Source organism: Ambystoma mexicanum, chromosome 8 (genome assembly GCF_040938575.1).
Source record: "Ambystoma mexicanum isolate Mex_15411 chromosome 8, UKY_AmexF1_1, whole genome shotgun sequence".
NCBI lineage: Eukaryota > Metazoa > Chordata > Amphibia > Caudata > Ambystomatidae > Ambystoma > Ambystoma mexicanum.
This window is the reverse complement of record NC_090929.1, coordinates 1,384,977,591-1,384,989,725: the sequence shown is the minus strand read 5'-3', so window position 1 is coordinate 1,384,989,725 and position 12,135 is coordinate 1,384,977,591. Positions and strand designations below refer to the sequence as shown.

General features: G+C 48.0%; 1 protein-coding gene across 2 annotated transcripts in view; it reads left to right on the top strand.

Annotated features, from left to right (window-relative positions):
* The window catches only part of ALDH18A1 (aldehyde dehydrogenase 18 family member A1), a 1,219,662-nt gene that overhangs the window by 297,081 nt on the left and 910,446 nt on the right, over positions 1–12,135 (top strand). For both annotated transcript variants that reach the window (XM_069611512.1, XM_069611511.1), the window contains exon 5: positions 2,699–2,803. In XM_069611512.1, coding sequence (XP_069467613.1) covers positions 2,699–2,803 — 105 coding nt within the window. The remainder of the gene's footprint in view (positions 1–2,698; positions 2,804–12,135) is intronic.

Genomic DNA, 12,135 nt, shown 5'->3' with positions numbered 1-12,135 from the left:
CTTTTCTTTTAGTACAAGTAACACAAAAAATGAAAAATTAAGCATTTTGTTAAAGAAATTGAAAAAGTACTGTCATTTTAATGTTGTAAAAGTTTGTTGATCAAACTAAAGGCAACTGATTAAATAAAAAAAAGAGCACTGACTTCGGTTTGGTGATAATTGTGATAAATATGTTCTATGTACAGCGCTTGCCAAAAGCGCTATATAAATAACAATTTTTCCATGAGATGAGGTATAGAATTTAGGATGGAGTCCTTAGGTAGTAATAGCTCCAGGAAATGAGGACTTTAATTAAGCATCAAAATCCAATTCTGCAATCGAACCTCAAAACACATAATACAATTCATGTATGCTTTGCTATGTAATTGGCTGGGTGGCGTGTTTTCAACATTTTAAATCTATACAGGAGAGATCAAATGGCCAGACCTTAGAGAAATAATGAAGGGTGTATTTTGTCACAATGCAGAAAGCTGCCGCATGATCATTATTTCCATACTGTTTTTGCACACGTCGGCTGGATGTCACATACATTTTACTTTTGCAAAAGAGTCATTTTTACTATCTTGAAATCACATTTACTCTCAAAGTTTTAAAATAAGGAGTAAAATACTCCCACATCAATCTTGTCAGAAGCACTGCATGTTGCTATGCATTTACTCTCACCTGCCCCTGGGCCTGTTCCAATATTCCAATATTGTAAGTGTTTGTTTATGGATGTATTTCTGCTAGAAACACATATTTGCAATAATTCAATGCTAAAGTGGGCTCCCAAGTAGATGAGCATCTCTCAGAAATTCATTTTAGTGATCCATTCCTCCTTCCCATTGTCCAATGTGTTTAAGAGCATCTGAATCTGTGTGTTTGTGAGTAATCCCTTCCTGGACAAGCAGAAGCTTCTCCAACATATTAAATATGGATTCCAGATTCATAAGTACCCAATGCTTCCTGTTGAGCTGAGGTGTGGTCTACAAAAAAACTGGCTGAAGATGGCTCTTGGAGCATCAATCATTGTGAATCACTGTAAGCACAACTGTCTGTTGAAATATTCAACCTCTCTGAGGTGCATTCTGTCCCAAAAAGCAAGACTTTGTTTGCTTTTTTTCTTTTTCAAATAATTAAATGACTTATGTGGGACCGACATGATGCAATGAATTCAGAGTTGGTGAATATGGTTAGTCTGTCACTGGAGAGCATTTTTTTCAGTTGTCATTTCATTGCACCAGAATATACTTCATCCCCTAAACTGCTCAATTAAAGCCTCTTTGCCACTGTCTCTAGTAGCACTTTGTCACAGGTGGCTCAGTGAATGCGGAGTCTGAGACTGTTGAATAAGCTTTTTCTAGGGCCTTGTTGTCAGTAAAAGCACCTCCTCGTTACCCAGGCGTCTCTAACTCCTAGGTTAGTATATACCGAATATTGGCCCCTACTATCTAAGATCTTATTTGTGCTATGGACTCCTAAAGGCCAAATCTCTTATAAAGCTAATAACTTCATAGGCTAACCCTACTCTATCCCCTGGTTAGTTGTCTAAATGGAGATGGGATTGCGCCTTTTTAGACACTCTGCCCGACTTGGTCTTCTTCCTGTCCTGTCCACCGACTCATCTCCCGCTCTCTACTCTCTATCCACGTTAACTCTGCCTTATGCTATCCTATGGCTTCTAGCCCTCCGGTAACTTTCACTCCTTTTTCTCAACTACACCCTTTCATGTTATTATACGCGCCTCCACACTACTACCACTTCTCAATCTCTTATTCAAACACCTCATGTGACTCATACAAGCACTTCACATTCACTCATTTTACCACTCTTTCACTCACAATGTATTACCGCTTGTACTCACTAACCAGTTCCTCACCTGTTCCAAAAAAACCTCCATAGTGCGCTTCTCTGTTCTTCCTCGTGCTGGACTCTTGGTCTGCCACCTCCTCATTTGACCTCATCCTAACCCACCACTTCTTTTTCCTGGTCTTTCTACCCTCCTCCCTCTGCTGCGGTCGGTTATCTTTCCCTGTGTCTATCTGGCCCCGTCTTCGCTGCCCAGGAGGTGTTTCGTACAGATATTTTAAAATCATGGTGAGCCCCATCCCTATTCCCACGCAGACCTGCTGTGGAATGGTGGTGGCGGTTAGGGATGTGAAATGTCAGGTTTGTGTTGGGGGGGCTGGAGGGAGCCTTGGTCCCGGTTGCCCAAAGGTGAATACAGTCTGAGTGTATGTAACCCTGGTTGTAGTGCCTGATGGTGTAGGGAGTCTTCTGTGGCCACATGGTTGCCGCCAATAAGGGCTTAGTATAACATTTATACTAAGAGTATCCGACACCTTTCCCAATGGCATTGTAGGTTTCATTGTCCCTATACTCGGCTTAACTGGATTAATCGAGAGATTTTCTTGGGTTTAATTAAGTCTTGTACATGTTCTTTAGCAGTGTCTAGCACCTTTGCGGCGCAATATTGGTGAGTGGTGTATTTAATAATTTGTGGTGTGGCTGTTTTGAGCAGGAGCAGAAATTAGCATGAGGTTTAAGATGCCCCTCGACACTTGCCAGAGCAGGCTACTTGGAGAAGTGGTTCTTTGATAAGAATGTAAAAGTGTGTAAGGAAGAAACTGTGATCCTGCAAGTTCACTTTCTTTAGTGGGTTGAGAACTTCTGCCATAATTTACCTTTTTATTATTTTATTTTTGTTTTTGGGAATCAGGCTATACCGGTTCTGGAAGCAAGAGCCTGTGCGGCAGCAGGACAAAGTGGTCTGATGGCTCTTTATGAGGCCATGTTCACACAGTACAGCATTTGTGCAGCACAGGTAAGAAAATTGAATGCATTTATTTTCCATTATCGTTCTAGCCGTATTGACTGTCCAGTTTGTATTGTACACACTGTCATACCTCTGTAATGGTAAGTGCAGTGTAGTGAATTAGTTGCTGAATTAACTTCTGATGAATTATTTGTTTCATATAATACAGCCGTTAGGCTTTGTATAATCTCCATATAATATGTACCAAAGGAACATTAGCCTACATAAATACATTCTCATTACTTGATTAAAAGCATCATCAATAAAAAAAATACATAGAAAATACTTGTTTATCTTTAAAACTTTTAATTAAAAGATGTATTAAAAAAAAGAAAATGCCATCTGCCAAAAAGTTATCTTGCATAAAGTGTATTACATCAACATAGAAATATATGCAGTGCAACGGTATCTATTGGAATACTAAAAGTATATTAACCTCTGTATCCCGCAGTTTTGAATTAACTACTCTGTGTAGAACTGAAGTCACTAGCAGAAACTGGTTCAAAGCTGAGAACTGTGCTTTGCAGAGGGATCACATGATGCTAGAATAAGTGTAAAATTCAAACACTATTGACTCCTTCTAGTATGCAAACACATCTGCTGTCAGGACTTAAGTTTTAACTCCCCAACCAATCATAGTGGCATATTTAGCATATTCCACGCGCAGTGGCCAGAAAATGATCACTGTGGATATGGGGGAAGAAGGACCCGTCCATAGAGGATGGGGTGCTGACCTTGGGCAATAGGGGATCTACGAAGTTTGAAGTCTCATCTACCTCGTTTTTCTTTTGGCCGAATTGCAGTCCGCCCAAAAATGTTCGCTTCTTTGAACTTCTTTTGCGACAAAGAGCAGGGGAGTCTCACACTCCTTCACCTACTCCCTCACCCCCCTTTTCTATACATCTAACCCAAACCCATCTATCTATTGTAAGATTAAAATAAGGTAAAATAGTGACAAAATGTAATTCGGCCAAATGTTGGTTAAAAGAAGTGGGTAGTACCGACAATAGCAGCCACTGTAGCGCCAGGATATAACGGATTGATAAGCTGCCTCAATAAATGGTATTTGCAGAGGTTTCTTTCTTGGCAGTTGGAGATGTGGACAGTCTAAGACCTGACTTTGGTCATTAACATGCTAACGGAACACGGAACAAAAGGTTGTAGCAGGCTTGCACAAGGAAGCACGTGTTGCTGGAAAAATGGAAAAGACCCCAAAGGTTTTGTTATACCACCACATCCTGCTACTAAATCGGGCTTATAAGGTGGTTATGAATGTTGTTTAGCTGATAAGGGCATGTAGTAATACTATTCCCTAGTGTGACCTGCACTGTACTCCTGGTCCTTTACGCATCTAGGTGCTCAGATTGTTTTTTCCGTCATCAGTTTTGATAGTTTTCGCAGAGTTCTTTGCTATAGTGGTCGTTGATTACTAGATTTAATTATTATTACTTATAATTCCATTGATCGCTAGCTTTCTACAGCTAATCTCTGCGACTGATTTTGATGATTTCCACAAGAACAGCGGTGCACGACGAACGTCCCAGCCGTCCATGCTTCGACAATCCTGTTTGGCCCTTCTTCAGGCTTCAGCCTACACACACACACTTAGAACTCCCTACCTTACGTTCAACAATTTCAGAAAAAACAAAATAAAATGGCTCACTGAGAATGCTATGTAACCCTCATTCTCCCCACGCACTTACCGCATGTATTGTACCTGATATAGATCTGCTATCTTGTTACGTCAGCCTGCTGACTTGTTGTCAGTTTACCGCTTTACTTGTTCTCTATTGCCTAACCCTCATACTGTGGGTTACTGAGCCAAGAAAAACTGTTCTACCATGCTCTGTATACTTGTAACTTGTGTAAACTTGTAACTTCTGTAACCAAGCTGTAAGCCCTCTTGTCACATGCGCCCTGCTACCTCTGGGTCCGGCGCGCTCAATAAACAAACAAAAAAACATTAGGGAGAGTGGGGTGAGGGGAGAATATTTACATTCTTATTTAGAGAATGCCTCCATTCACATTTTCCTCTTGCTCTTTTGTCTTGCTGTCTTCCAGCGAATATAATGGAGAAGACTTACATTTTGCGTTTTTGCAACTGAAAGATTCCCTGGCAGGACACACAATGTATGTAACCATTATCTCCCTCAAGACCAACAGGAAACTCTGAGCAAGTCCTGTAAACCTATTGGACCTGAAACTTAGACGGTCGAATTGCTGGGGAGCTTATGCAATGCAAGCTGAGGCATTGTCTGAATACCACGCCGTTGCAGAGGAATCCAAGGTAGAGCAAGACTGCTCCTGCGCCATTAGTGACGCTGGAGCCTCAGATTCTGAGCCGAAAGGCTCCCGAGTGCTCGTCCTCAGCTGCGGAAGGAAGGTGTCACATCCGGATGTTTGAGATAGTCCTTACAGGATACGCGTCTACTGGCCCTTGAACCAGAGACCGATTTGAAACCACCATGGATAAGATGGATTACTTTGTAGATTTTCTTCAGAAACACCTCATTAGGCAAAGGCACATTTCCCAGAGTGAGGGTGAACCCCCAGCTAAAGTCTGCAGAGTTTAGCAAACCGAACTCTATGTGGAGTCAGTGATTGACTTTGATGAGGAAGAGGACTTTTTTTAGACCCCGATGAGCCAGATCAATACCTTGTTCAGTCCTTGTACATTACAGTTGAGCCTGTGGCAAACTAATCCATTGATGACCAAATACTTTATAAACTCCTAAAAAGAGCTGCTGATCATTTTAAAATGGACACTCAGAAGTTTGAAGAAGACACTGACTTCGTAGACAACCTATTCAATGAGAGAAAGCAGGTGGGGCAATACACCCTCCCCACCCCCGGGTTCAGTCTGTTAAAATCTTCTAAAATGGTAAGTAGTTAATCCATGTATTGAAAAGTGTTTCAGACCTGCCTGGGCTGACCCTCTTCATCAGGGGGTACTTAAAACCTGACTCTTTAGTGGTAACGACACATAAAAGGGCAAGTACCCCTCTAGCTACCACTGAGTCCCCTCCGGACAAAGCAAGCAATAGACTTTTCCACACTGGTGGAGAAGGTGGCAACGTCTGCCGTGTACCAGATGCGAATAGCCAACACTACCCGTATAGCCAGCTTTAACAGGGCACTTTGGGACCCGTAGAGGAACAAGTTAGCAGGGGTGCCAGAGGCTTTGCATTCATATTCTAAAAACCCTACATGATGGCTGAAGTGCTACTAACTGTTAGGTAAGAATTAGTGCAGTGGACTTCTCATGGTATTGTGTAACCCACATTTTAATATGACTGTTCCACACAAGTTGGTAGTGTGACTGAGCAGCCAGGTTTATTTTAAGAGGGGTAGTGTGCGCTGTAGAGCTGTACAATGAAATCAGTAAACGCTTACACACTTAGGGCCCGATTCATAGAATTAAGCGCAGGGTAGGCGCAACCGCTGTGAATGAGCACGCGCCATGCCTGGTGCAAATGAACAATTTCATGGCACATGTATTCATGGATTAACCAAGGCATTAGTAGCCGTGGCGCAAGGAACATCAAGCTACGCTAGTAACTCCCTCACGCGCAGCAAAAAGCCAGCGAAATGCCCAACACGGCGCAAGCCCCCGTGTCATACCCGGTCCAGCATACAGCTCCCCACCCTTCCCCCAGGCAAATCGCGTGAAAATCAGTTGCAGACGGGGCACGCACCTTGTTTACACGCGATTTCGCGGGAGTGCGTCCAGGGTACGCAATGAGTTTCCATTCGATCACTCCACCGGCACCCCAGCCAAATCGCGTGGAAGCTCAGCGCGTACCCCGCGAAACATGCACAAATGCCCTGGAAGATGACCCCTCCTCACGGGACAGCCACATCCCAGCCCCCATTCCCATGACCACCCCCGCAGGAAGCCCATGCCACATGGGGACCCCCATCACCTGTGACCACCCCCTGCAGGCAGCCCACACCACATTGGACCCCCATCACCTGTGACCACCTCCACAGGCAGCCCACACCACATGGGACCCCCATCACCCGTGACCACCCCAGCAGGCAGCCCACACCACATGGGACCCGCCCACCCCACCAGTGACTGCAACCTGCAGGCAGGCCCCGCCTCATGTCCCCCCCCCCCCCGACCCCACAAGTGATGGCAACCTGCAGGCAGACCCCTTCATGTCCTCCCACCCCACCAGTGACAGCAACCTGCAGGCAGGTCCTATCTCATTGGACACCCCCACCCCAAAACACTTTGGACCAATACATGAAAGCAGCACATGTGAAATAAAATGCCACCACAAGCTGCACACTCCTGGTGAACCTCCGCACCCATCCATTGGTCATGCTACCCAGTACATGCCCCATGGCATTGGAATCCTAAAATCACACATGCACACACATGAACTACATTGGTCAACAGCAGGGACACAGAACAGAGTGAAGGAAGAGTGAAACTTACACTAAACCATCGAGACCAGACACCACTTTGAATTCAACGGGTAAAAATATATCAAAAAATCAGTATTAAAATCGTACTCAGTAAAAACAACATATAAAACCAGCATGAATAAAATTTAAAAACAAAAGAACGTGAAAACGGAAATAAATTGGATGTCAAAAATGAAAAACTCAAACATGTGGTCCATGTCCATTAATATAAGTCAAAATAAAACACAAATGAAAAGAAACCATTCCTCCATGGCAAACAAAAATGGATCCCAGAAAAATACAACTATTTACAAAGAACCAGGGTCCATTGTCCCAAAACATGTTTTAAAATCCTAAAAACAAACAATAAAAAAGAACGATGTACAAAATGTGGACCAAAGTCCAGGAACTCCCCAAATAAAGTGAAAAATAAATGAAACCTACACCTAAATAACTGTGTACAATGGCAGCGGGCTGGTTCTCCTTCTCACCATGCTCCCTCTCAGTCTCCGCCAGGGCATCATCAAACACTGTGTCCACTTCCACTAGGCGGTCCTCTGCTTCCCCCTCAAGGGCTTGCAGGGACTCCACCATGCTCCTCTCAAACTCCCTGCAAGTTTCCTCGAGGATCTCCGCCCGCCTCTCTGCCCGACGCAGTGAATTCTCTGCCCTGGCCATGGCGAGTCGTGCCTCCTGTGCCCGCTGCCGCTCTGCCCCGATTTGCTGGCCCAAACGCTCCAACACGGAAGACATCCTTGTTGTAAGGTCCATGTTTGCCTCACGCCTGATGGTCAGTACCTGCCCCTCTGCTGTTGAAAGCCCCGAGTCTTGTCACCTCCCACTCTGAGCCTGCTGCTGCCAATATGCCCGGTGCCTGCGCATCAAGGACAGCCTCCACACATGCCCTTCTCCTTGGTGTCTGCTATTCCTCCATTGCCATAGCTCCTGTTGCTGTGGTGACCACATCTGCTGATACCACCTCGACTCCCGGCTCTGGCAGGGATGTGATCTCCACCAGACTGGCTGCCGGGGTTGGGACAGATACACAGGGGGCCCTGGGCCAGAAGACGGTAGAGACAACAACTGGCGCACAGAGGAGGAAGACGAGGAAGGGCCACATAAGTGGCCAGCCCACGGACCCATTGCGAGACCATGAAATGTGCTAGCTAGTTCAAGAGGAGACATACCTCATTGTGATGACGTGCAAGCCTCTGATTGGAAGCCTGCACCTCATCACAGATGTTACCTGTATGCCTCATGATACCGGCTAACAACGGTTCCACCCCGTCCCAAATGTCTTCATCCGCAGGTATTGGTTGTATCTGTTTGCGTGGATACATCCGCCACCTGCAGATGGGTCCAGCCTGAGGCATGCCCGCAGGTGCATACAGATGCAGTCCCAGTCCCAGGGGCAGGAATTAGCACAGGCACCTCCACAGCGACCTGCTCTGCCTACGGCCCCTGTGTCTGGACTGCAGGAGTCACACCTACGTCATCTCCCCTGGCAGACCCCATGGACTGGGCTGATGTGGCCTCCTCCTCCACATCCCCCGCCGACCTCGATGCCTCCCCACCGTCCTCCAGTGTCTTGCCCCTGTGTGGGCTCATCTGTCCCTCCCACTGCTGAGTCCTCCACCACCTTTGCCCTCTCGGACCTACCCTCAGCAGCTGCGGCCAGAAGATGACAGTACTTGGGAGGACGGCTGGGCCTTGCGTCTGTGCCTGGTGGAGACATCCTTGCTGCCTTGCTCCACATCGCTTTCTCCGCCCTCTTCTCCCATCATCGCTGTGGATGTGAAAACAGAGAACACAAACATCAGGGGACTGAACATGTGTGTTTGGCACAATGCAAATGTACATCAGTGGCACTGTCAAGGGTCACAACCATCATCACTGTCCACTACACACCGGGAAGTGGCATTCACATATGCGCAATCATGTATGTAATGCGCAACATACATTCACATTCATATACAAGGCACTGTGAGCACTTCAAAATCATGTACCCACCTCACATGCATCATGGGACTTGCACATCTCATTCACACACATCACCGGACGTCATGCAACAGCCCATGCAGCGATCACGTCAGAGTGCACATGAGGCCAATTTGGCAGCATGAGTCCCATGTGTCATACATCCATGAGTGTTGGCCAGTCACACACTCACATCCTTGACACATGCACATGTACACCATGCATGCCCATGAAAGCACACATGTGTAACACCACTCGCATGCCCCAGTACAGACACATGCATACAAACATCGGCATGTGGCTACATGCTTGCGCGCATCACACATTGCAACCCAAGCACCATTGCTCTCGCACATGTTTGAACGGACTCGCATGCAGCACTGTCTGGGACATGTACACAGACTTCTGTACAAGAGGCATGCCGGACATGAGGCCAAGGTGCACACGCCAACCACACATCAACATGCACCATGGTGTACGAGAACACATGTACACTTAACAGTCTACTCCAGACGGAACGCCAAATCCCAGACCTGGTTGTACAGCACTGGATAGAACCTCACCAGGACCCGATAGTTGTCGTTGGTCAACCGGCCCCAGTGCCTCACTTAGTCCTCACCAGCCTTGAGGAAGAGCCGGGCCTTGTTGTGGGTCCTGGCCTTCAAGTCCTCCCAGTGCTTGTGGACATGTCTGTAGTTGTGGGGTGCCACCCAGTCCGCGTTGATGGGCACCCACGATGTCTGCCCAGATCTGCGATGGTCCGGGGAAGAGGGCATCATAATGCCCCAGGACTTGCTCCACCAGGATGCCAAATTCCCTGGCTGAGAAGCTGACGGCCCTCTGCCTCGCTGCGAGGGTTGCCACTTGTCTCAGGTGATGTTGGAGTCGGACATGGCAACCCCCGAGGCAGGTGTGGGTGGGCAAGGTGGTCCTGGGGCTGGGCTGTGGAGCGGTGGTATGGCACGTCATCAGCAGATGTGGTCACAGTGACAGGAGCACCAAATTGCAGGGCACGTGGGCAGCAGTCACACAGAGTGGGCAGGCAGCAGCAGATGGCTCGCAGGAGGCAACTTGGGACACATGGAGGCAGGTAAATTGGCTGGTAGGTAGGAGCGTGGGTCTTCCGTGTTACTCTCATGGCCAGCTGGAAACAGAGTGACTCTGCACGAGTGGAAACAGCATATTAGCGTGGAATCAGAGGAAAGGCCCCCAGCGCGTAACTTACGTGACACGCGCTGAACGTTGGGCGTGGCGTTCAGGATTGGGATAAAGTGTGTAGGAGAGCATTGCACACTTGCCAAGTTATAGCGGACGGACGTGTGGATTTCGTTTCCACGCGATCTCTTCACTGCGTGCAAGCCTCGTCTTTTGGTGGTGGATTAACTCCACGCGCTTGTACTTTTGAGGCTGACGGTGAGTTCCGTACGCATTTTGCTATCTGTGGATGCCCCTGTGTGTCACGTAACCCCTTATTTAACATCACTGTAGCTTGCGTGTCCTTCGCGTATGTAGTTTTTGTGTTGCTGGGTGCCACATCGTACTGCGTTAGGTTTTTTTCTTTACAAGTGGGCTGCCGAGGGGCTGCATACACTTTTAAAAAAATATTTGGGGTGCCTGTGCGTTAAGCGGCCCATTTATTTCTTTCCCCCAGGGGTTACATTGAGCTTTGCTGGGGCACACTGGTACTTTTGCCATCACGTACACTGCCCCCTCACTCAAATTGCCCAGGACAATCGATAGCTGCACCTCCCATTGCACCAATCGATCTGTGCCATGACTGTGAGGGCAACTAGTGGGAAGGGAGGCGGGGGTGGCGGAGGCACCCAAGGTGTCCAGCCACATGCAGTGAGAGCCATGCCCCCCACCCAACAGGGTCAGGAAGCTGCAGGGGCAACTGTGGCAACCATCACCCAGCCTCTGGGTCACTCAGCCATGCCTGTGGTGCTCCTCGGTCCACAGAGACGCAGGGGCATATGCTATCCGTGCATCGAAGGTGAAGGGACATGCTGTGCAGCATCATGGTACCGGCACCCAGGGTCCAGATGCAGCAGTGTCACCTGCTGTACGCACCCGCCAGGGTCAGGTAGCTGCAGGGGCAGCTGTAGCAACCACCACCCAGCCTCCTGGTCATTCAGCCTTGCCTGTGGTGCTCCCTGCCCTGGTCCACGGAGACGCAGGGGCATATGCTATCCGTGCATCGAAGGGGAAGGGAAATGCTGTGCAGCGTCATCACACCGGCACCCAGGTACAGCCGCCTGCAAGGGTACCTAGAGTCGCACCATCAATGTCTGCTGCCACAGCCCAGTCCACCAGTTCACCAGCCCTTTTTGACCCAAGTGGTCCCAGCCACTCGGGGTCTGCACAGCCTCGTAAGAAGGCAAAGCGGGCAGTAGACAAACAGGCTCAGTCGCAAGGCACAGGAGACCACACGTCGAGGAAGAGGAGCTTTAGTGATGAGGCGCTCCAGGTCCTCGTGGACTATGTGCAGGTACACCAACACAACATGCTTGTGCAGGCAGGGAGCACACATGTTTGCCCAGCGTATGGCCCACTGGCAGTGTGTCACTGACCTTATTAACGCCTTGGGCCATGAGAGGCGCTCAGCTACTGACGCAATTAAACGTTGGTATGACCTGCTGCGCCAATCCAAAGGTAAGATGGGTGCCAACTATTATGCCTCTACTCTGGTGACTGGAGGTGGGTTACCACAAGAGGACGAAGAACTCCCTCCACAGGCGGAGATCATAGGTGCTATGATTGATGTGGAGCAGATCCAAGGCGTGGGAGAACTGCCAATCTATGAGGCAATGGCTGGTAAGTGCTGATGCATGTGTGTCCAGGTCATGTGTATGTTGCTTGGATGAAATGTGTTGGTTGTCTGGCAGTTCTGGCTGCATTTGCGTGACCGCAATGGGTGAACCATGTCATGGTGGACTGATGCGTGCTTGTTG